This window comes from Psittacula echo (genome assembly GCF_963264785.1).
Source record: "Psittacula echo genome assembly, chromosome: 2".
NCBI lineage: Eukaryota > Metazoa > Chordata > Aves > Psittaciformes > Psittacidae > Psittacula > Psittacula echo.
Window position 1 is genome coordinate 75,198,803 of NC_137737.1, and position 26,261 is coordinate 75,225,063.

Here is a 26,261-nt window from a genome sequence, read left to right on the forward strand (position 1 = left end):
AGGCCTCAAAAGAACAAAGTCATATGATGTTTTATAATAGAGGGACAAACTTACCCTTCCTCAAGAAGATAAAAACTTTTTGGAGTTCATTAATGTGGACTGGAGCAATTAAAATACGCAAACTTAGCGCTGTATTCTTGCATATAAACTAAATTTCTTTCTTAATCCAAACCTGATACTTTTAATCAAACAGTAAATATTATTGTGTGTTAATATTGCATAGTATTGTGTGCATGGTCTTTTGAAAGTTGTCAGGTAGACTGTTCTCTCTGGTTTTACGAGCTAACAAACAAGTTACTTGTATGCTGTTTCTCTACAGTCAACATACAAGGCAGTGTCACAAACAGCTGTAGAGGGATAACATGTCATTATAACTGAATGGTTTTGACTTGACAAGATGAAAATACATGTTTCTGTGAAGACTGCAACAAAGGAACTTCAGGGATGATACTTCCCTTGGTCTAAAAACAGAGTATCAAAGGAATTTCAGTTCAGAATCTGTAGATGTGTTTTGGTGTCTTGACTTTGTCTGTAGAGATGCGCTCTGCACTTAGTGCAGTTAAAACTGAGCAGCATATGGGTAACATTTTGTGTAGCCTTCTTTGGTTTGATACTAATATCAATGTTGTCTTTTGTATCACTGGTTCTGATTATTCTTTCTTTTTTAACACCAGGTACTTACTGTTTTTTTCTTTTCATGAAAAGCTTTGTATGATGAAATAGGAAACAAACAAAAAAAAAATTCATAAAATAACAAGGAAATTTCCATGATGTTATCTTTTGTTACTGTAACCAAAAAACACACCAGTAATAGGGAGGGACTAATAAACTAGTGCTTGTGTCTATAAAGGTTAAGCAAAATTATATAAAACAGTTTTTTATCACTGTTTTAATTAAAATTACTGTGTTTTTATTAGATTCTTTTTAAAGTTATTGTAGCTGTCTTTGAAATTGTGCAGGTAAAAGCTTTCACTAGAAGTTGTTACTCTGTTCCTCTCTACTGTGCATTTTGTTATTTTTTGATTAAAACGTAGCCCTATCAAATGTAATCACCGTTTACTGATTCTGTTTGTGGCAGGGTTGCATTCTTTTTCTTCTTTTGCAAATATTTTGCTTTTAATAAATATTCCTTTTTTTTTTCATATTTAAGGTCCTTTACTTGAAAATGATTCTGTTTCCTGTCCCAGATTTCACTTCATGCCACGATTTGTGAGATTTCTTCCAGGTAATGTTTGTATTTTGTAGCTTTATGGTAATTAGACCTAAAACTAAACAAAAAAAAAAAAAAAAAAAAAAAAAGGAAAACCAAAGCACAAATCCCTCCCAAAAGCACATCCCACCTCCCCACTCCTCAGAAAAAAATCCAACTTACTGCAAACGGTTCAGTCAGTATAGAAATAACGGTGCTTTCACCTGAAGTCTGTAGTGCTTACTGGCAGCGTGGATAGTTTACTCAGAACTAGGATCAGGCAGGCAGGCCGCCCAAGTGTCAGCTTTTGTCTCTGTCATGGTAATTTTAGGCAGTGCTGAGTCGTCCTTGTCTTGCCTTGTGATGGAGTTGTGGCATTTGAGGAGTGCTATTACCTAATATCCCATGTGAAACTAATTTTCATGTCCCCTCTGCTCTTCAGGATACCGTGGGATTATATAAAAATTCTTGATGTGCAGTTTTGAGGGTCAGCATGATTGGCATTCCTGAGCACATGTTGTTCTGTTTGTTTCTTTCTTAATGCAAAGTGAGACTTTGAAGCAAATGATGAAAGACATAAAAACACCATTCAGTGCAATTCCAACCCTAGCCTGCCAGCCAAGGACAAACTTTAGTGTGGAGCATTATGCTTATTTTGAGTGAACAGCTTACGCAGGCGTTTAACACATCCCTGAGATACTAGGGCAGTCATTCACTTGATACAAATGTCATGGCTCCATTGAAAATGTGTCCTGCTGAGATCTTGCCAGTGATTGCACCATAAAGTGTAGTGTGGACAAGAGGATGCATTTCATCTGCTGGACTGAGGGAGCAGATGAGACATGGAACAGTCTTTGTCAAGAGGGCTGTGGCCTGGAGGTGCTCTCTGCTCTGGGCTTTGAAACTTAGTTGAGATATTAGTTATTGCTGTAGCTAAATGAGGTTTGGCTCATTACTGTGGAGAGTACTGATGGCTAGATGACTATATTTCTAATTGTTGTTGCTTCCTGGATACACAACACTGTTCAATCAGAAGCAGAGCTCTGAGGCTTGCTAGCAAACATTGATTTGCTTTTGCTGAAGCAATTTACAAAATAAGCCATCAAGCCACATGTGGCTGATTAACTTGACCTCATCACAAAATGAAAACAAGTTTGACCTGCCTCGTTTGTGTAGCTTGAGGGTGTTTTCCTGTTAGTTTTGGGGTTTTATACTAGGATTTATTTTAGTTTAGTTTAGAAGTCAGCTCTTTTTGTGCTTTTGGAGAGCTAGGGAGAGATGAGTCTCTATAGCATATATTCCTGTGTGCTTTCACTTTAAGGTCCCAGCCTTCTAACTCTTTATAAAAATGTCTTTCTTTTTTTTTTTTTTTTTTTTAATATTACTGCATATATAATTGCCTTTCAATGTATTTATGCAGTTTTGTTTTGTTGTTTTTTTTTTTTTAATCAAGTTTGCATTTTGTATTGATTATTTTTTGAGATATCCTTAGAGATTTTTAATTTCCAGAGAGTGGGAATCTATGTCTTTGAGGTATGTTTGCAGACACTATCTATGTCTAATCAAAGGAGGCACTGGTGCAACAGGTCTCCACACATCCATCAACTGTCTATTTAAAGATAAAAATGAATTGCTGTTTTCCTATCCCCTTTGCTTTTCTTTCTTATTTTTCTAATGCGGTCTGAAAATAAGAGGTTTGGCATGTCAGGTTTTCCATGTAGATTACTTAGAGACAGGCCTTGGGGTAGCTCTGAGCTTTGAGCTAATCATGCCAGGTTTACTGAGTGTCAGAGGTGTGTAGCATGCAGAATAGTTGATGTATTGTATTCATAGTTGTAGATTTTTATGGTGATAAATATATTGAGAGTAGAAGACTAGGAAAAAATAATAAAGCTGAGGTCCCAAACACCGCATGTTCTGACCCAGGAAAGGTCAGGTCTCTAACTGCTATTGAGCACACTATTTGTAGTAACCTTTACCCTTCCTGTACATGGCCTTCAATAAGGCTAAACTTTTTTTTTCCGTGTGTGTGATTGGTGGACATGGGCTAGCTCTTGTGTAATGGTATGATCTAGCTGTTGACAAAGGCAGTAGTCTTGTAAACTGAGTCCCCCTTTAATCTGAACGAAAACTTTGCATATTTAAAAATTTGCCCCTGTAGCTATTTAGAAGTATTTTCACAGTATCACAGTATGTTAGAGATTGGAAGGGACCTCAAAAGATCATCTAGTCCAATCCCCCTGCTGGAGCAGGAATACCTAGATAAGGTTACACAGGAATGCGTCCAGGTGGGTTTTGAATGTCTCCAGAGAAGGAGACTCCACAACCCCCCTGGGCAGCCTGGTTTTCTGTATTTTCTGTTTCCAGTGAGGTTTGGGGTGTATTTTCCCCATTTAAGATTGCCTCTTGGAGTTTGAATGAGGTTAATTTTTCTGAGAGGCCAAGTTATATAATTCCCTTTCGTCTTTTCTGTACCATAGCACTGTAATCCCAGCTGAAATAAGAGAAGTGCTTGTTCCCTTGCGTGTCTTGTAGAGAACATCACCTTACACAGCACAGCCGTTACACAGCAGTTCTGTGAGGCTTTTCCTATGTGCCTGTGGTCACATTCCCTGTGCTGTGGCATCATCTTCAATATTGCTATAAGTCTTTACTTCTTTTTCCTTCATTATTTTTTTTCTGTATGTAGTGATAGAGAGAATGTACTCAGGGGCAGGTATCAGATTGCTCCTGCTTCCTGGGGTAGGGATATCAACATTTGTGCTCAGTGGGGATGAAACTTCAAGATGCCTCCATACCTACAGATTAATACCCTGTTGGTGAAGGTGGGGGTCAGAGAGATGCATGTCAGAATTAAAGCACTGTAGTAATGTGTCTGTCTTTTTACTCATATGAGCAGACATACTGAATTTGAATAGTCAGTAGGTAGCAGTCTGTCAGGACTGTCGCTCATCTTCCCTGTTTGCATTTTCATATCTGTAATTGGCTACCTGGAGCCAGTCAGATGTTTATTGTGCTGTCTTCCTTTGTTATAAGCACTGTTTGCTGTTCATGTTTCCTGGGGTCTCAGAAATATTTAGTAGTTCTCACATGCCCTTGGTTCTTTTAGTGACAGAAGATGGCATGTGGCTCTTTAGTCTTCATTACTGCAGGTACAGAATGTAAGCAGTACAGATGAGCTTAAAATGCAAGGATAACTTGTTACATCAATCTAGAAGTATCCTGTAAAATTTTGAGTGTTCTTTAAAAAAGCTGCAGAAATGCCTAAAGGCTTTTTAACTATTGTTGTAAAAAGAATGATAAAAGTGTGAAAAGGAAGATATAACTGGACAATATAACTGTTCTGCCTACTCATTTTAAAGTTTTTTCAGGCAAGTTAGAAAATTCAGGTTTACAGTATGATGAAACTGTTACTCTTGCTTCCATTACCGTTACTGCTTCCAGTTTAGCCAAGTGTTTATGTATGTGCAGTATTCATCAATAAAACATTTGCCTTCATATTTGTCAAGTTGCTTAAGCATTTTGCATTTCATTTTGCTCATCCAAATATTTCATGTGTTCTGCATATTTTCTGTTTTGCTCATGCTTTAGAAGAGTAAATACCTGAAATGTGTTTTATTTATTTATGTTTTTAAGATGGAGGGAAAGAAGTACTATCAATGCATCAGATTCTTCTCTACTTGTTACGATGCAGTAAAGCTCTGGTGCCTGAAGAGGAGATTGCCAACATGCTTCAGTGGGAAGAACTGGAATGGCAGAAATATGCAGAAGAATGCAAAGGGATGATTGTTACCAGCCCTGGCATGGTAGAGTGAATAATTCTGTTTTGTGAACAACCCAATGACACGTACATGTCTTGTTTCAGAAAGATTGCTGCAGGCTGAATTAGAAAGGGAAAAGATGACCAGTGACAGTTGCAGATTGCTGTAGGAACACTCCATTGACTTGTTCTAACTCTGAGAAGAATGGCACCCTCTGCTGCTCTGCTTAAGGGCAGATTTCCAGATGAGCACTGTTTCAATGTGCATATTAAAAGGAATGGCTAAATTTTATATATTTGAGACTGTAGTTTTCTCCTCTGCTGTCTTATTTTCTCAGACTGTTTGTGTGATCTCGTTTTCTTTTTCCTGACACAGGACCGGAGAATTAGTAACTATTTGCTATTCTCTTTCATCTTGCTCTTTTGACCCTGTAGATCTAGATAAAGTACTCTATCCAGACTCTGCCCTGAATATGGAAAAGGTGTTTTCTGCCTATGTGTCTTTTTTCCACATTTTCTATGTTGTTCTCACACTGAGGAATTCTGTGTACATTAATGAATGCATCCATTAATTTTCAATGCCAAGCTTGAAACCCCCATGGCCTTATTATTTGTGAAAAAATTAGTATTTTAAAACAAATTCTCTGAACACAGCTCCTTTCAACTCCAGTGTTATGTGAATTTAGCCCGTTTTTCTAACTTTCACACTTAAGAAATGTGGGTCACAAGAATAAATGGTGTGCACCAAAAGCTGCAGGGTTCTTTCTGTGTGTTTTCATCAGTATTGCAGTGGTATCTCAGCACTAGAGGTATGTTTTGGACCTTATATTATAGGCTGCCATGTGACTTTCTTTGTTGTAATACCTTTCTTCCTCTGACTTCATTTTGCTTTGCTTATAGCTTAACTTCTTAGCTCCAGCAGAAAAAGTGTGACTTGGTATCACGCCTATGGGGAAATTTAGTTTGCTAACTGATAAACCTGTCCCCAGACTGCAGCCATGATGAGCCCTAATTATATTTTTCAAGTTCATATTTTTAAGTATGGCAGCATTATATTTAGTAAGCTACTTTATAAGCTAATCATAACTTGGGCAGGTTAATTTATTTTTCCCTTTATTTAATTCTGTGCAGTTTTGCACTGGCTAAAACTTCCTAAACCAAAAGGTCATCTGTGGGGACATGAAATACAGAGTGTGCATGAACTCTTGCTATGGAAAATTCTACCTGAGCTGGTTAAAACTGAGGCCTAACCCAGAATCTCATAATTGGAATTTTTTAGACAGCCTTAAATGTTTACCATTGCCTGTGGTTTCTGTGATACAAGGTAGATGCTAGTGCACAAGTTGTCAGTATCTGAATGGTGTATGCTAACATAACTTCAGTGGTCTTGATGAAGATATGCTGATTTCATCTAGCTGAAAACTTGCTTTTTTTGTTTAGTATGAAATGTTCCATCCTTAGCAGTCTTCAGGGCCAGGTTGGACAGTGCTGGGTGACCTGGTCTAGCGTATGGTGTCTGCCCATGGCAGGGAGGTTGGAGCTAGGTGATCTTAAAGTCCTTTTCAACCTTAACTATTCTATGAAGGAACATATTTGTTCTTGTTCCTTGAATCACTGGACTGTGAATGTCTCTATTCACAAGGCTGTGCAGTTTGTAAGTGGTATTGTGAATTTTGAGATTTTGTGTGATTTTTACTGACAAACTTTGCATTCTACAAGACAATGTTTTTAGAGATGTGTGTGGACATCAAAATAGGTAAGTATAAAAGAAATCTGCAGCACTTTGAAGCGTTGTCATGTTATAATGCCATCATTAGAACATGTTTTTTCTCAAGAAGATTTCAATGACTTCTTAGTTTATGGATTTTTTGTTCATTGCAGCATATTCTACTGAGTATGAAAGCATTTTCTGTGCATTTTACAGTGTTAGAAGATAAAACAGTTCTGTTATAGAGACAATGTGAAACAGTGTGAGAAAATGACAGCTCCTCAATTCAATTTCATGCACTTGACACAGCAAAGTAAACCAACTAAATTTTATTTTGCTGCTTTCCTCCACAACATCACTTCAGAAATAATAATTCCTCTTGTGAGTAGATCTAGGGTTTATATATGTAGTTTAGTTAAAAGGAAAAACAAAACAACCAAACCAACAAGGTGTATTTGCATGATGGAGAAGTGAAAAAAAACTTTGATAGGCATATAAATCCTATGAGCTTAAACAACTAACAATAGTTCAGCATTATTTAAGTTACTCATGGTGTTTCATTAGTTCCGTGAAACTTGTGTTGGAATAGATTTGAAGGTTCGCAAATTTTAATCCTCTTTAATACTTTATTCTTCCTAAAATATTGCTGCTTTTCTCTCTGGTTCAAATACATGTGTATTTTATCATCTTTTGTACTACATCTGCATGCAATGTCATCGTGTCTTCTAATATCAGCAAAGCCTCAATTTTTCAGGTTTAGAGCAGGAAAGAAAGGTAATGGGCCTCTGTTCTGTAAGAATTTCTTTGGTTTTGATGAGATTTTTAAAAGCAAGGTTGTAATTACTAGAGGTTCTCTCACAGCAGATTTGAAAGAATGCAGGGATAAATTTCCTTGCATCTTGTTTGCTGGTGCATGATTTGTACTGTATGTTTCTGTATGGTGCTATTTGTTCATTTAACGTCAGAAACAGCACCAGAGAGGAAGCTAGTGTTCGCCCTGCTAAAGGAAAAAAACATAGTCTAGCTACACCCCTGTCTTAACCGTCAGTGAAGGAACAATTGGGATTAAGTTTTAAAGGAGTTCCTTTGTCCTGGTTGCTATCAGGCATCTGTGGGTGACAAAACTCCAAAGCAGTGTCATAAATAGTCTGGTTTTGAGTGGTCCTGAAGCCGCATATTTCACACAGACCCTGCTATAGGCATATTGAAAACTCTTCTCCCTTTCACACTCCTGAGGATCAGTTTACTTCTATTTAAGTATCTAAAATATGAAACATTTGAATAGAAGAATATTATTGTCTGTATTTTTTAAAAAATACATAATTGGTGTATTGAGTATAATTATTGTTTCATATTCTGCTAATTATATTTTGCCACCTCGGTTCATAGAGTAGTTGTGTAGGAAGGCTTCTTTTTTGAGGGGGGCAGGGATGGGAGAAGTTCCTAATTTTTAATGTTAAAAGAGGGGAGAACCAATGAACAACTTTCGTGAAGATAAAAATTTCTGAAACTGGCTTTGTGCAAACCCCACAAAGCCAGATAAACTTAAATTTCAGGACTTTAAGCTGTGGTTTAGAGAACATAATTCTGCCTCCCCATGTGTTTCATTAGATTTTTTTTGTCCCAACCCTTTTATTGGAGATGCTGTGGGGAAAACATTTTCTTTTTTATATATGTTTTTTAAGCCAGGCAGCATGAGCTAACTAACTTTTTTTTTTCCCTCTTGTGTTTTGGCTGGGAAGATATAACCTCATGTTCAGTCATCATGTCCAAAGGGAAGCTAATAAGCATTTTTCCCTTGGAAAATGTTTCTCTATCTGAATGTCAAAGTCTTAAGTAAGTTTTTGTTTTTCTAGAATATATTGGAAATGCAGCCACCTGATGAGGCTTACTTTTATTTGTAGAATTGGCTTTGCTTATCCATGCAGAAAATGATTACTGTGAACAGTTCTACCAAGATGGTTTGAAAGGTGAAGGCTTTGTTCCTGACACAGTTCTTACTGTTTTGTGAAGAGAATGGTGGGAGCTGCTTCTGTAACTCTGAAACTCATCTTCAAGAAATTCACAATGCTAAATTAGAAGTTTTGAGATGTGGGTAACTAAAAGTAATGGCCTTTTTCTGAAACCTTAGACAAGCAGAAAATAATGGCCTCATCTAGCTGATTGCAAAGTGGGGGAGTAAGCAGACACATAACAAAGCAGCTTGCCAGGTAATGGAGATAATGTTTACTTGGAGACAAACTGTGCAGCTTCAGCTGAGTTTTTAAATATGCTAGATAAATGGTCAAGGGCTCTATTAGGAGCATGTCTTCTACAGTGATGTGCAGTTACTCATTTTCTGTATTTTTAGAGGTATTTTTAGAAAATGTTGCTACTTTCTACACTGTCCTTTTTAACTAAAAAGAACCAAACTTGTGTTTGGAAATGTAAGAAGGACAGAAGTCCCCTCATCATACAAGGCTGTATTCCTCTCTGTACACATCTGCCAAGAACCCTTTCTAAGAGTAGCATGACAGATTTTTTAAATTCTGTTTAGTTGGTGTGGTTGAATGGATCTAGTAATGGCTCCACTTGCTTGGGAAATCAGGAACAGAACTAAAATTAGAGAAGGTAACCTAATCTTAGTGAACTACTCAGGCATGTGGGAGCTTGGATGCCAGAATGCTAATCCTGACTTTATTTCCTGTGTGATGTTTGACTGAAGAAAGTTGCTTTAAGTTCTTGGAAATAATCTAACTGTAAATTTCCTGACTTGTAAAATAAAAATACTTCCTTTTTTTCACTGAAAGTGCTAAGTTAACTTCATTTCAGACATTGTCATTGCCAAACATTTATTATAATATTAATTATTAGTTTTATGTGTATTTTAGTAAACTTGGAATATTGTTGCTTCGTGGTTCTTGGATAGTGTCAGCTACAGGCAATTTATTTTCCATGGAGCTATTGTCAATTAAGTGTATTTTGTTTTTTCTCCTAGAAACCCAGCTCAGTTCGTATTGATCAGCTGGACCGTGAACAGTTCAATTCTGATGTAATTACTTTCCCTATTATTGTCCACTTCGGAATACGACCTGCTCAACTCAGTTATGCTGGAGATCCTCAGTAAGATGCTTTTCCTTATATCTTTTGTTCAGAAGCTCATTACTGCTGGTCATTTGTGGCTGAAATAGGGCTTGTTTATGTGCCTAATTGAGTCCGATGTACAGCTTAGTGCTTATGACATTGAACATAAGCTTTTGTAAATTAGACAATATAAGGTGTAACTTCTTTTTTCTAGCATCATTTAGGATCTGCTGAAGTAAATTCATGCATGTGCAGTATGAAATTTCTCAACCTGAAAACAGCTTTTCTAGGTCAGACCAAAGGTTCCTCAAGCTCCATGTTATTTCTCTGAAAGGCCAGTTGCCAGTTGTTCAGATAGAATAGTGTAACAGGAAGGCAGAGGGGAAGAAATACTTACCCAGGCTTGCAAAATATATGGACTTCTGCGCTACAGGATGTATTTAGATCATTTTAACAACCCTGAATGGAACTTCCTTTTCAAAATTTCACAAATTACTGTTTGAATCTTTTTATGCTGATGACAGAGTAATCACTTTCCCAGCACCATTGTGAATTGTATGAAAAAGGACTCACTTTTGTTTCAGAGCTGCTAGTTGATCATTCAATTCAATGCTTTTCAGGTCTTATATCTAATAAGGAAGAAAATACCAATTTTCTGTTTGCTTTCTTAATGAAATCTGTTTCTTACACCCTGCCATATCCTACTTAGTTGTCTCTTCCTGTGCCTTGAAAAATCGAATCTATGTAACAGTTTCCTATCTTGGAAGCTGTTGCATCCATGCTACTTTTCTCTGTACCTTTTATATCCTTATAGAGATTGGGAGGAATGTAGTGAAGGAGTGGAAGCGGAATCAGAACTTCAGGCAAAGCAAGCAATACTGTTTCACTGTGGGTTTGTGTAGTGGCATAAAAGTGATTGCTGGATTTTGTTCACAATTCTTTTCTTAATTTCTGGTATTTATTTTCTTATTTCTGGTACTTTTTCAGTGATTTGGAGATCTGAATAACATACAGTATAAAACTTCTAATGCATGTATAGTTGCAGTTGTCTTTTCTATCTCATGCATTTCAGTGTCTTTCAATGCCTTGCATTGAAAACAGTATAAAGACACAAAAATTGTCCTTCCCTCACTTTATTTTAACTTTCTTTAAAATTTCTTTTTTTTTCCCCCAGAGCTGCTTACATAGTTTAAGTCTGCTTCTTTTCATCAAAGTTACAAAATAGTTTTTGTGAAAGACCTCTTCCAAAATCTCAGGCTGAACTCTGGTGTATGTGTGAAATAGGTAATGCCAAGAAAAGATTTTCCTCCAGTGTGTATTTTTTTAATACAATTCAAATACAAAGTTTTTGTTATTGTAATCTGACTATTAATTCTCAAATTTAACTGCAATAACAAAGTCTTTTCCACCCACATTAGTATTAATAGTAAAACATAGATTGTACATAATAATTTCAAGTTTTTGGATTTGGGTTGAAACCTCCTCATGGCATTTATATGTCTTCTGTGTAGCTGATTCGTTCATTAGCTCATTTTTCTTCTTTGGATGGGAATTTGTCAGAAATAGATGTGCTGTTCTGCAGATTGCAGAAATGTGGAGAACAGAGTATAAGAAAAATCTATGGCTTGACCATTTCAAACGTGTCTGTAGACTAAAAAAATATCAACATCTCTGGAGGCAGAGAGTATACATTCAATAATGCTGCAGAGAAATAGCTATGGAAAAAATGCCAATCAGAAAAGATCCATTTGTGCAGCTGAGAATGTGGGATGCTGGGAGGATTATGAAATCATAGAAGAGCTGCTACTTCATTTTCTGCTTTGCATTTGTAACTTCCTACTAAAACCACTGCTCTAAGGTGAGGCTGAGGAGGATCATTTTGTACAATGTAAATATTAAAGGAAATAAGTTACTTGGGTAAACTTCTTCCTTCTGTCCTCTATTTCACTGCTTCTTCTTAGAAGTCTAGGCTTATGGGTTTTCTTGAAAAAACTGTACAGAGATGATAGTATTTGGAAGATAGCATTGTTTCCAAAGGGCACAAGGTACTTAGGAATGTCATAATCCTGTTGGTCACTTCTCACATAGTAACTTTTGAAACTGTTGGTCAGTTACAGTTGAATGTAAAGGTGGGATGTTGTGTATAATTATAATGGAGTAAGTTCTTACAAGTTTTGTGAAAATCTGTGCTAGATCACAGAGGAACTACCACCAAGGAAAAAGTTCTGTTACAGAAGTTCATGTGTAATTAGATACCCCCAAAATAAGAAAAGGCTAGACAGTTGGAGAAAACCAGAAACCTTAAATATGTGCTAACCACAGAGGAAACTTGACTTGCCGTTTCCAGTCAGCACAAACCCATAGGGAATTAAGCTTTATTTCACAGTTAACAGAATTACTTCGTGTTGCACATGACTTGTAGAGCTCTTCCTCATGTGCTTCACTGAAATGTTTCAGCCAGTGTACAGACGCTTCCTGGGAAAGGTTACTACTGCTTTTCAGTGAATGGCAAGTAAACCTTATTGAGAGAAGAGAGAGTTTTCACCTGGAACGTGAGCAAATCTTATCAACATGTAGAGATGGCCCTTTGGAGAGGATGGGTGGGTGTCTAGGAGACCTGGGTTCTGCTCTGAGTTTTGCTGTTCACCTCACTGCACACTAATGCCTCCTGTCTGCTCCTGTGTCTGCCCCACTGGAACAACTGCAGAGACACTGTCAATGTTCTTGGAAAATACTTTGAAATTTTTTTCTGAAGCAAAAAGATACTTGTAGGCAATGTGTACACATATGGGTGCATTATTAACAGCTGGTATGTCATAAGGACAAAAGGTGAGAGACTGTTGTATTGACCAAAATATTTGTTTTCTGGTTTTGTCCTTCAGATACCAAAAGCTGTGGAAGAGTTATGTGAAGCTGCGTCACCTGCTGGCCAATAGTCCCAAAGTCAAACAGGCTGATAAACAGAAATTATCACAAAGAGAGGTATGGTGGGCCTTCGTATACTGATAATGAAGCACAGTAATTCTGGATGGAACAAAGCCAATATGACTGCCCTGTTTATGGAAACAATAGAAATCCTTCACAAAAGATTTCCTTTTCGGGCTGTTAACACTAATTTTATTTTTATCTTTTCTTGTTAGTGAATAGATTTCCCCCCTCCCCCTTTTTTAGCTGTCAAATTACTGAAAGTTTTTTACCCTATTATAGAAATGATCGTTATAGAACCGTAACTTCTTTATAGCCATTGCCGTTAATGGTTTCAAGAATTAGCATAGAGAAGGACTTTTTATTTCTGAGTGCACTTTTAACTGGCTCATAATTTTAAACATTTCTCTGCTGAAATAAAAACTGCCATGCTTGTGCATGATTTTAAGCTGTAAATTATTAGTCAGTCTTAGTGACGTTCCTTAAGATCTTTGAAGCAAAATCATCTGGTTACGTTCAACAATCTTTAATGAAAAATGAGGTATTTGTTGAATTTTTATCTTTCGTATCTTTCTCCCCCCTGCCCTCTTCCCTTCCCCAAAGTGATGAGCAAAAAACATTTCCTAAGTGCAGATGCTCAACCAATTGGGAATTAAAATCAGAAAAATAAAGTAATCTAAATATAGAATAAAGCAGCCTTCTCTCAGGTATCTCTTTGGACTGAAGCTTTGAATTTGTCTGGTGCTTGTCTACCAGGCAGTCTTAATTGGTCAACTTACGTAAAGAAGGCATAGAGGAGAAATTATCTTTTTTGGTACCGGATGGAATTAAATTAAATGGTGGTGTATTTTCATCTATTGATTATAAACCCTGATGATTCGTAGAATCATAGAATATTCTGAGTTGGAAAGGACCTGTGAGGATCATTGAGTCTTCCCTTGTTTGCTAATTGTGTGGCTTTGGTTGCAGCAAAAGTTTGATACATTTGACATTGCACCTGGTTTTTATTACTACTGTGAAGCATAGTATATGCTGTTGCATGAGCAAGCATCTTGGTTAACATTTTATTTATGCTGATATTAAATAAGCCATTATCCTTCTATGATGGGGCTACGGAACTGATGGACAGGGCAGAGCAGTTGATGTCATCTACCTGGACTTGTGCAAAGCCTTTGACACTGTCCCACACGACATCCTTGTCTCTAAATTGGAGAGACATCAATTTGATGGGTGGACCACTTGGTGGATAAAGAACTGGCTGGATGGCTGCACGCAAAGAGTTGTGGTCAATGGCTCAATTTCTGGCTGGAGACCGGTTAACAAATGGTGTCTCTCAGGGATCGGTGTTGGGACCGGTCTTGTTCAACATCTGTGTTGGTGACATGGACAGTGGGATTGAGTGCGCCCTCACCAAGTGTGCCGATGACACCAAGCTGTGTGGTTCGGTTGCTGGGAAGGGATGCCATCCCAGAGGGACCTCGACACGCTTGTGAGGTGGGCTGATGCCAACCTTATGAAGTTTAACTATGCCAAGTGCAAGGTCCTACACCTGGGCCAGAACAATCCCAGGCACAGCTACAGGTTGGGCAGAGAAGAGATTCAGAGCAGCCCTGCAGAGAAGGACTTGGGGGTGTTGGTCGACGAGAAAATGAACATGAGCCGGCTTCAGTGTGCGCTTGAAGCCCAGAAAGCCAACTGTATCCTGGGCTGCATCAAGAGGAGCGTGACCAGCAGGTTGAAGGAGGTGATCCTGTCCCTCTATTCTGCTCTCGTGAGACCTCACTTGGAGTATTGTGTGCAGTTCTGGTGTCCTCAACATAAAAAGGACATGGAACTGTTGGAACAAGTCCAGAGGAGGGCCACGAGGATGATCAGGGGACTGGAGCACCTCCCATATGAAGATAGGCTGAGAAAGTTGGGACTGTTCAGCCTGGAGAAGAGAAAACTGCGTGGAGACCATGAGGAGCAGCCTTCCAGTGTCTGAAGGGGGCCTACAGGGATGCTGGGGAGGGACTCTTCATCAGGGACTGTAGTGACAGGACAAGAGGTAACAGGTTCAAACTTAAACAGGGGAAGTTTAGATTGGATATAAGGAAGAAATTCTTTACTGTGAGGGTGGTGAGGCACTGGAATGGGTTGCCAGGGAGGTTGTGAATGCTCCATCCTTGGCGGTGTTGAAGTCCAGGTTGGATGAGGCCTTGGGTGGCATGGTTTAGTGTGGGGTGTCCCTGCCCATGGCAAGGGGGTTGGAACTAGATGATCTTAAGGTCCTTTCCAACCCTAACTGTTCTATGATTCTATGATTCCTTACTTCTAAGCAAGGGAAAAAGCACAGTGTTGTGACATAACTGTGCCACAGTTGTAAGGAAAAAACATTTTGTCCGTACAGGAGACCATTTTGTTTGCTACAGCTTTCTACACTCAGAGCAAGTAGAAGGGAAAACCATTGTTTTATGGGCATCTTTTTATTAGGGAGCTAATGGCTATTTGTAAAATTGTAGTGGATTGGCTGTAAAAGGGTGGTGACGTTTTGCTTCAAAAGATAAAATGCTTCTTTAGTATTTATCACTTACTGTGCGGTGTGCTGATTTTTGTTTCTAGACCATATTATCTAGGATAATGAGATTATCAAGTAGTTTGCCATCAGTCATATCAGCCTGAAGCAGAAGCTTTATGTGAAGACAACCTATGCATTTTGCCAGTGGAAGTACTGGTAACTTAGAAGGAGCTGTAGGGCTGCACCTGATTGTTACATGGGCTTTTAAGGATTATGAATCATATATTATGAGTAACTGGAGTGCATCTGAGCTGGTGAGCCCGGAAGTATGGGCATGTCTTAGCAAACATTGTAGTATATGTTTCAGAAAATACCCAATAACACAGCCTCGAAATGCAAATTTTAGGCAGTGCACAAGGGCTGCAGAGCTGTGAGCATCTCTGTTTCCTCTGTAAATGCCATCTGTCATTCACTACTGTGAGATTGTAAGATGTTATTATTTGTGACAAGGTCGTGTTGGGGGCTTTGTTCCTCCAACCTAACTTTGAGCATTTGCAGCAGGTGCATAAATTGGCATCTGAAGGCTCACTTTGAAGTCAATGAAGAGAAATGCATTTTTTTTTTTAAAGCCATTTATCATCCTTCATTGAATATAAAAGGAGCCAGGGCTAACTAATGTCCTGCCCTAGACATCTTAGTGTTGAGGTGTCTGAGATTTGATGAATCTGAATCTGGATGGATGTGCCTCTCGGAATCACTCTGAGTCTCTGCAGAACGAAGATGGAGCCTGTTCCTGCCAAGAGATGCTCACAGGCTTCAGATTTTAAGCTTGGAAGAGACAGCTTTGAGCAAATGCCCTGTAGTGAAAAGGAGGAAGAGAAAAAGGATGCAGCTCTGAAAAGTTTTGTGTTCTGAAGAAGGAAGAGCACTAAGGGAGTCTTTACCATGCTGTATGGGGAGCTTGCATACCCGGAGGGCTGTATAGTATTGGAACCAGAACCTGATCCAGGGACGATTTATTTTAGTTGGTTTTCTTTCATTCCATTTTTACGGAAAATATTTTCTTTTAATAACTCTGTTAAGATCTTTTAATGATTCTGCCGCTTTCGTAATTTCTTGAGGCAAATGAACTTTTTACACAATACCAAACAGCCAGTGGTCAAGGCAAAACAGATTTTTATTTTATTTTTTGAATTGAAATAATATTAGTAGATTTCATCATTATAGGCTCCAGGACTAGTTTTAGTCTACCAAAACTGCTGTCTATGCTGTATTCCAGCACATCCATCAAAGTCTGTGGCTTAGCAACTACAAGACTTGGACTAGTCTTAGAAACTGCTCACTAAAATTAAACCTTAAAGGAATATTGAGGAGGCACTCGTGTGCATTAATACTGCTTTGTTGTAGAACGTCCTTCACAAAAGGTCCATTCTCTCCCTGTTTAGGAAGCACTGCAGAAAATTCGTCAGAAGAACACAATGAGACGTGAAGTGACCGTTGAGTTGAGTAGCCAGGGATTCTGGAAAACAGGGATACGTTCTGATGTCTGCCAGGTGACTAAACTGCGAGATGTTTGATCAATTTTCTTTCTTGATAACTGCCATTTACCTCTTGAAAGGATTTGCTGTGATTCTGTGCTGAAGAATGGAATTAATACCTTTGCCTCAAGATGTATTGATTTAAGGAACTATTCTAGTCTTCCATCCACACACAGAAAAAGTTATTTAAAAATATTAGATCGCTTGCCACTGGTTGATCAGAACAAGGAAGAGAGGATAGGAATGGTCATCTGGATGCTGGGCATTAGCCAAATGTAGAATCTTATATGGAGCTCCTGCGGCTTCTTCATCATTTGGGTTAGTTTTAAATATTTTTATTTTAATAAATTTTTATATTTAGATGGTTTTTAAAAAAAAATTTTACATTGAAACATGAAGAAATATCTTTTTACTTGAAAGAAAAGAAAGAAAAAACTCCACAATAACTAACTTCTGGATTAAAACAGGTGACCATCAGTAGGAAGGTCACCTTTCAGATACTCCGTTTCATATGCATGACATCTCCAAGGTAGAGATCTCTAGCAAATCCTGTTGTAAAGTAGTTGACAGCCACCAGCTTTGTGATATGGTAAAAATAAGTGCATTTTTAATATAATATTTGATTAGTAAAATTCAAGTTGTTACAACAGTTAACTTCAAAATCTGATAAGGCCAAAGGGGAAATTCTTACAGGAGAGAAATGCTAATAACTAAATTGCTTTTCTTCTGTCTGAACCATTTGTTGTGATTCTGCTATTGCTTCTGAAGTTGAGGAAAGAGAATAGTGGAACAGTATCTTCTCACATTGCTTAGGAAAATTACAGTCCTTTTCTAGTTTTTATCGTGAACTCTATCTATTTTTACAGGTTAAGTAAGCAGTGTAAATTTCTAATTTAGGAGCTTTGAAACAGTTCTTTGTTATTCATAATATTTTCTGTGACTTAATGTCTTCTTCGATTCATTTTGTTGTTGAAGGACAGCAAAACATGAGGGAATGATGAAAGTGAAGCTATTTCACATTCTTGTGCCCATCTGCAGCATAACATCTAAATCAGCCAGTTCTGATATGAAGGTCCTTTGATTTGATTTCTTTGAGAGGCCAAGAGTAGGCAAACTGTGTATCTGTAAGATTAAAGATTGCTGCTGTTGCTACATGCTTTCTTCCAGATTAAAGAAAACTAAAACTTAATACACATAAATCAACTCTGTGGGCAGAGCTAAAGCTCAGTGATTTAAAATTAATACTTTTTAAAAGCATTGCAGTTTAGAAGATTGAAACTCTTTCAAGTCACTCTAACGGTTTATAGCTACTCTAAGTTCCACGTAGCAGCAATGGCATTGGTCTTTGCAGTCTCAGAAGTGAACCACTTGCAGGATGAGTAAAAACGGTGAGTGAAGTATTCCAAAAATGTAAAATCATTGTTATCTGCCAGGCTCACTTGAAGTTGTCCAGTAGATGAAGTGCCCTACTAGCCACTAAGCTGGGCATCACTTACTATGCAGTCTGGCCTGATAAGATCATGCTGAGAAGGTACACCTCACATGCACCCTCCCCCCCACCCATCGTTGCCAGTATTGTTACTGGTGTGCACTCAACAACAGTGTTAAGTGTTCAGGTGAGGAGAGAAATTATGTGTTACAAAATATTTCAGCTCACCTGGTTCTTCTTAGTAGCTTCGGGTCAGGATTGTCTGCCAGCCTTGGGGGATGGTGGTACTAGCTGGGGCACCTGAGAGAGTTCTTGCCTTGCCATGCCAGCTGCAGCAAGAAAAGAACATGCAGCATCATAGTTAAAATTACATATGTATAAAAACAGCAAAAAAGAAAAAAAGTTACTTGTATGTTTATAACCAGATGCAAATACTAAGGGTATGGGATGTGGCTACATGGTTTCAGGAGACTTTTTTTTAATCACTAGTCATTCTTCAGCCTAATGGAATTTTTAAAGCATGTATTTTGTTTTCTTATAAAGCGATAGATAAATAAAACATCAGAAACATCAAATAGCTATAATCCAATTTGATGCACATTAATTGACTCAATCCAGTATTTAGTGCCATGAAAGCAGCACTTGGTCAATATAACTGCAAGAATCAAATTAAAGGCCCTCTGTGTGCTCCCAGAGAGATGTCAATTCTTCATTCAATGCACCACAGCTGATAAAAATCTAAAACTTTGTATTTCAGTCCTCAAACTTAGGGCCACAAGTATTGGTAAAAATAATATTAAACCTTGCTTGAGAGACATTTTTTTTTGCCTAGTGTAGTGGAACATATAAAGAGGCAGGGAAGCAGAGTTGTCCTATGAAACAAGTTTTGGGTTGGCTTTTTTGTTGGGTGTGACCCATCTCCAGCCCCCAAAATTGCTTCTCAGAAGGAAAGCGTAGGAAGCATACCTGTAGAGTTTATATGGAGTTAAGAGAGATGTTTCCCTAGCTTGTAGATTACCCTAAGAAAACTAAATGAGTAGCATGGTAACAAAATAAAATTTCTTTGCTTGGAATGTTTTTGCATTTTTTTTCTGCCATTCAGAGATTCAGACAAGTATTTTGTTTTGTTTTTTTTTCTTGCTGCTAATTAGTTAGTTCCATCTGGCAGAAAAGGACCTGGGGTGCTGGTTGACAGCCAGCTGAGTACGAGCCAGCAAGTGTGCCCAGTTGGCCAAGAAGGCCAATGGCATCCTGGCCTGTATCAGCAACAATGTGGCCAGCAGGGCAAGGGAAGTGATCATGCCCCTTTACTGGACAATGGTGAAGCCGCATCTCAAATACTGTGTTCACTTCTGGTCCCCTCACTACAAGAATGACATTGAGGTGCCGGAGTGAGTCCAGAGAAAGGCAGTGAAGCTGGTGAAGGGTCTGGAGCACAAGTCTCACTAGGAGCGGCTGAGGGAACTGGGATTGTTTAGTCTGGAGAAGAGAAGACTCAGGAAGGATCTTACTGCTTTCTACAACTACCTGAAAAGATGTTGTGGCTAGGTGGGGGTTGGCCTCGTCTCCCAGGTAACAAATGATAGGACAAGAGGAGCGTCAGTGCTCCGCTCCGTGCCAGCGGAAGTTTAGATTGGACATTAGGAAAAACTTCTTCACCCAAAGGGTTGTCAAGCACTGGACCAGGCTCCCCAGGGAAGTGGTGAAGTCACCATCCTTGAAGGTATTTAGAAGACATGTAAAAGTAGCACTTGGGGACATGGTATAGTAGTGGAGTTGGCAGAATTAGGTTAATGGTTGAATTCGATGATAAATGACTCTGTGATTACTTTCCAGCTATGTTTTCAGTTCTCAAGAATTTTTCAGTCCTTTACTTAAGCAGAAAGTATTGCCATTGTTTATTCTTAACTTCTCAGTCCTGTAACATTCACCAGATTTTATTTTCTGTGGCTCTTTAATGACTTGCAGAAATCCGTAACATCATTTATTCCATAAATTATACATAATCTGCTTTGTACGCTTGCTTTTCTTGATTCTGTCCACAATGAACATTCATCTTCTGTAATCATACACATTCCTTTTTCTGCAATTAATAGTGGTAGCCCTCAGATTTTGATTCCATTAGAACACATCATTTTTTTGAATATATTCCTGTCATGTCAGTAGAAGGAATGATAAGGAGAACTTAAATTTGATGTCAGTCTCACAAAAATGGTCACATGCATGAAATTCTTTAAACACTGACATTTTTCCCATAACTCTTACTTTTCACTCTTACGCAGTGTTTTTGATGTTGATATCATACTTGCTGTACTGCTATACTGATAAACTGTAGTACTTGCTTATTTCAACGCAGATCCATTTGAAGTCAATATTAGTGTAATATTCCCGCTTTAAAACACAGGAAAAGGGAGAGTTTTGTTGTTGCAACATAGACTTAGTTAAATTTTTATGAAAATTTCCCTAACAGAAAAACATTATCTGTTTCCTAGATGATCAAAGAGCAACCTTTCTGATATATTTTTTTTTTTAGCACATTACACTTGGAAATGCCATACTACAGCATTTCAGAAAGCCCTTAATTCTTCTTCAGAGGGAAATGAAACAAGGCACTAATAACTGTGCTTGAAAATCAAGTAGCTACTATTGTTTGGTGAAAGCTGGTTAAAGTGATGCATCTTCCTTAATTTTATGAGGCAGAGGGGAAATGGTCTTTCTTCATTTTTGGTACTAACCTAAAACCACAGGGCGTTAAATGAGAAGGTACAAACATATAACATTGATTTCAGTAATGACTTATTGAAATTTGAAGTTACTGGTGACCAGATATTTTTTAATTTTTTCAAAATACTTCAGTAGAAGACTGGTTTTATGTGTTTGGATGGGGCTTTATGTATTGGATTTTATGTATTTGGACAGGACTTTGAGCAACCTGGTCTAGTGGAGGATGTCCATGCCCATAGCAGCAGGACTGGAATCTTTAAGGTCACTTCCAACTCAAACCATTTTGTGATTCTGTTTCTTTATTTATTTAGTCTGGGTGGGGTGGTGTCTCCATTATGATTATACAGATGGACAAATGTGATGTAATTAAGTGTGCTGATGATGAAGGGTGAAGTTGAATGCTTTTTTCCTATTGCTGTTGTTTTTTAGCATGCGATGATGCTTCCTGTCCTCACCCACCATGTCCGCTACCATCAGTGTCTGATGCATTTGGACAAATTGATAGGCTATACTTTTCGAGATAGATGCTTGCTGCAGGTAAGATACAAAAAAAAAAAAAACCTACTTGCTGGTTTGTTCTTCTAATATTACAGAGTTTATCCATAACCCTGACTGCTGTGCAAACTGAAGAAATGCATTGCATTGCCACAACTTGGACATACTTGATTGCACTGCAGTCTTTCAGAAGTTTCAGTTATTCCAAGAGACTTCTAAATAGGGACATCTGTTGTGCATGTAGGGATACATGTACCTTTGCTCCAGTGGCAGGTCTGAATTTGCTTGTAATGTTTAGAAAGACAAAAGTATGCTTACTGAAAAGATTGTCAGGTACATTACTATTTCCATGTAAGTTCTTTTTTTAGATATTTATGAAGAATATGCAGATGAGCGTACATGCCTTGCTTCTTTCTTTTATAGTCTGCTCTTCCAAAAAATTAATAACTTCAGCATTCCCTTTTATTTTGCATTTATAGCTAGTGAAAAGGAATTTGCAAACTTCAGCTCTTGATTTCTGCAAGTATGTGATGAAATTTTTGTGTTTACAAACAAGGGCAGGAACCTAACGGAGGAGAATTCCGTATTTAAATACACCCATGTTGCATGACCAATCATTTATCTAAGTGCTTATTTATAAATGATCAGGTCTAAAGGCTGACTCTTGGCGTGGTGGTCCCTTTCCCTTATGTGCTTTCCTGGAATTACTGAAGGAAAATTGAGACTTCTGTTCAGCATTTCCCCCTCAAATAAACATCAGCTCTCTCCACTGACTGGGGCTGAGAAAGATGAATTTTTTCTAAGTTAAACAGATGCAGTTTCTGTATGCATATAGGGACTTTACTCCTGAGCTACATTAAGCAGAGGCTTATGGGAAAATGTGTTCTAATAGCTTCTCTGTTTTCTAGAAGTTGGTTCTAGAAATAGAACCAATTTTACAGGGTTCATCCTACTGCAAGTTACATTAAACATTGAGCATCTAGTGGATTTGGTTGTCTGCAGGCTGCCATAGTTTTAATACGAAAGATAAAAATGCAGTGATGAAAATCTTCAAAATGTTGAGACCAAGCATGCAAACCAAAAAGCAGATTGCAATTGAAAATGGAAGAAACCATAAAATCAATTTTAGTATTTAGTTATAACAAAAGTATTTTTTAATGCTTGATCCCTATGCAAGTTTATTTAAAACCTATAAACGTTCCAGAAGAGAATGAGCTTTTTAAAATGTATATAGCATGAGTCACCTATTTAAGCATATTGCTTATAAGATTATTTGATAATTTTGCATTGATTTTTACCTGTTTTATCAGGATGTATACTTTCTAAAGTACAGACTGGGCAGCAAAGATAACACTAATTTAACTATTCAGGGAAATGTGTCATCCACTTCAGATGAAGCAGATGTTGAGAATGTGCATATATGACAAACTTATTAATATTAGCAAGGAATTAAAAAGGACTTGGAGAAAGTTCTTATTGTTGATTAGGTGTAATTTTACTCTCTAACAAAATGAAAATAACCTTCCCTAAGTATTGTGTTTGGAAAGCCGTAGGCAATGTTTGAATGAACTACTGGAATGTCTTTACTCACTGCCCACATCACTAGTCCTTCACTTGTTTCAGAAGTAACTTTCTGCAGCTTGAATTTGCCAGTGTATCTCTTGATTTGTATATAAGGTGTGTGTGCACATTTATAGATGCATGTTATTTTTAGGTGTGCATGTGTGAAAGAGAAAATACGTGAGTTTGCAGGATGGAGTCATAAAAGCTAGCTGTAGTTCTGTATACTGCTGCCATTTTTGTAATGGTGGAGTCAACAGCAGAGTTAGATTTGATAATGCTAGATGGTACAAATGGAAACAGATGGAAGAATGATGCAAATGGGAACAGGTTGCCCAGAGAAGTTGGGAATGTCCCATCCCTGGAAGTGTTCAAGGCCAGGTTGAATTGGGCTTTGAGCAACTTGGTCTAGTGGAAGGTGTCCCTGTCCATGGCAGGGGGCTGGAACTAGATGAGTTTTGAAGGTCCCTTCCAACCTAAACCGTTCTATGATTCTGCAAAACAGATACGTCCTGCCATTGCTGTTCAGTTCCAATTGAAGAGTGGCCATATGCAGTCATGAAAGTTCTTCTGTAAATAACCATGTTAGACATACTTTGTTGTTTGTTTGAAGTAGGAAAGTTTTATAGATATTTAAGTAACCTAAATCAAATATGTGAATGGTTGAGAAGCTCTTACTTGTTCATAGTTTTAATATGAATATTTATCCTGCAATGTTAGAGTGAATATATGTTTAAATAAGCAAATGTATTAAAATCAGGTCAGCAAAGCTGGTAAGCAAAACTCTTAGGGCAAATTGACAGTTCATGCTTTTTCTCTTCTAAACTAATTTTTCTTTAAAGAAGAAAACTTGTTGAAAGTTAATTAGTTAAACTGATGATTGGGCATAAATATTGCTTCTTTCTGACATCTGAAATAGTATGTACTACGTTTAAATTGCTGGAACCAAGCTACTGATTGACAACATCACTTTGTAGCCTTTCTTCAAGCTAAAAAATAACAATTATTAGCTACCAGTCTAAGATATTTTTTCCTTTTATTTGCAAAAATATACCTGAGACTTCTTTTTCTTGTTTGTGCTTCATTACAGCTTGCCATGACTCATCCAAGCCATCACCTAAACTTTGGAATGAATCCAGATCATGCCAGAAATTCTTTATCCAACTGTGGGATTCGACAGCCAAAGTATGGAGATAGAAAAGTTCACCACATGCACATGAGGAAAAAAGGTTTGCTGTTACACCACTACCATTTTTCTCTCACCCTCACTTAATCGTAAGAAAACCTTTTTTTATTTATTTGGCCATTGTTCTTCTGAGAGATCCCCTCAGTGGAATATGTCTATGGTTGCACACAGACACCAGTGAGACCCTTCTAAATAAAAAAAAAAAAATTTGCAAATGAATCAGCAGCTAAAGAGCTGAGAAGAAGCAAGGATAATAAATGGGAGGATGTATTTTCTTTGATTTTTGGCAAATATTGTTTCCTTAATTTGCTGCTTGGCATGGTGACCAAACTTGAGGATATTTTATAAAAATGTCTTATTAATGTGGTCTGTCTGCTGCAGAATATTCCCCTTAATTCCCAGAATATATTCCTTAGAAGTATACTCGGCTGTAATGAAGTGGGTTTTTTTTTTTATTGTTTATGTAATGTTTGAAATGTCTTTTTTTATGCAGAAGTGTATTTTTATCTGGCTCTCTGAATGCACAAATACAATAGTATTGTAATGGGACTATGATCAGTTAGGCAGAGATCGTCTGTAAGGATTATACTTGATGTAAGTAAACCCTGTAAATAACAGGATGATCCATGTGCAGCAGTTACAAAGTAACATTTTGAGTAATTATTTTCTAAGCCTATTCAAATTGACTTAGTGTTTGTTTATTTAATAGTGTATTGTTTATATTCCTAGGGATAAACACCCTGATAAATATTATGTCCCGTTTGGGACAGGACGATCCAGCTCCTTCCAGGTAATGAAAATAATGTTTGCAAGTAGGGAAGCTGTTGCAGAGAAAGATGTTTAATAAAAGTAACCAACTTACTGTCAGTAATAGCTTTTGTAAGTAGTTGAAATGAAAAGTCATTTTGAATAGACTTTATATTATGAAGATATGCTGAACCTCCATTAGCAGTGACATAATAAATGTTTAGTCATGCCTGCAGAAACCTCATGAGGAAGGATTTCACAGATAATTCTATCATTTTTGTTTATGCTTGAAATGAGGAGGACTTTTTCAAAGGCTACCTTAGCTTTCTGCAGAATAAAAAATAAGAATTTTTTGTTATTGTTATCATTGCTATAAATTGGATTCTCCATCATGTTTCCTCATAGTAGTACCTTCCTGGTATGGCATCTTGTTAACATGAGGGTGATACTGAATGTGAGCTTCGCTGATTTACTAGTCCAATTTAAAGACGTGCAAAGCCCATTAATGATGTAATGTAATAATCCTTAAATGACCACTAAGAATTCTGTGTGAATAAATAATGTTTAAGATGGTTTATAGCCACAGGCACCATATTTATCCAAAGCTAATAAACAAGCTCATAGGACTAATGCATGAAGAAGTTGTATGTGAAATCTCCTAAATGAACTGGAGGACAGAAGGTATTTCAGTTAACTAGTGTTGTAACCACACCTTTTAAGAGTGATCATTTTGGAGGAAGCTTGGGAATGGGAGAAGTTCAATTCTGAATAAATTATTGTTGCAGTGTTCCCCAAATGCTGTTTCAGCTAGGCTATGCCCTTCTCTTCAAGAGTCCACTTCAAGCTTATTTCACTCCTCTTAAGATAACATGACATAATGCTAAATTGCATTAATTCTTACAAAATAACACAAAAATGTAAAATCCCACTTCTGAGATCTGTGTAGGAGCTGTAGTTTTGCTCACACTTTATTGTTTCACACAGCAGAGGTATTTGATTTCTTTCAGCCCATAACAAAGGGCTGCTATTTCAGAAATCAGATTTACTGTATAATTGCTGGGGGAGTGCAAATTACAATAAAAGCTGTCAAACACTTGAGAAGGATCTTCTGAATTAAAAAAAAAAAAAAGAATCTTGTGGCAATGGCCTTGATTCTTTTACAATTGTGTGAAGTCAAAATGTTGCTACTTAAATGCTTTGATGTGTAGAGCAGAAATTTGCATATATTTGAAGACAAACTCACGTTCTTTTTCAGCTGCTGTGTCCTGTTAGTCGTTTGTTAGATAAGCAGACTGCTTGGAGGAAATGAAACTTTATGCAAAACAAAGGAAAATCAGGAGCAGTGATAGAAGAGAAGGAAAACACAGGGAATACATTATTCTATTAGCTTAATGGCATCTTTAAATGCATCTTCTTGTACAGCCTTTTTTTTCTTTGGAT

The 26,261-nt window shown here is 37.5% G+C and overlaps 1 protein-coding gene across 1 annotated transcript in view; it reads left to right on the top strand.

Moving 5' to 3' along the window:
• The window catches only part of DROSHA (drosha ribonuclease III), a 70,447-nt gene that overhangs the window by 17,049 nt on the left and 27,137 nt on the right, over positions 1 to 26,261 (top strand). The window contains exons 11-18 of the mRNA XM_080610095.1: positions 1,151 to 1,225; positions 4,826 to 4,995; positions 9,635 to 9,759; positions 12,603 to 12,702; positions 16,588 to 16,695; positions 21,263 to 21,370; positions 23,979 to 24,117; positions 24,804 to 24,864. Of these exons, the coding sequence (XP_080466221.1) occupies positions 1,151 to 1,225; positions 4,826 to 4,995; positions 9,635 to 9,759; positions 12,603 to 12,702; positions 16,588 to 16,695; positions 21,263 to 21,370; positions 23,979 to 24,117; positions 24,804 to 24,864 (886 nt within the window). The remainder of the gene's footprint in view (positions 1 to 1,150; positions 1,226 to 4,825; positions 4,996 to 9,634; positions 9,760 to 12,602; positions 12,703 to 16,587; positions 16,696 to 21,262; positions 21,371 to 23,978; positions 24,118 to 24,803; positions 24,865 to 26,261) is intronic.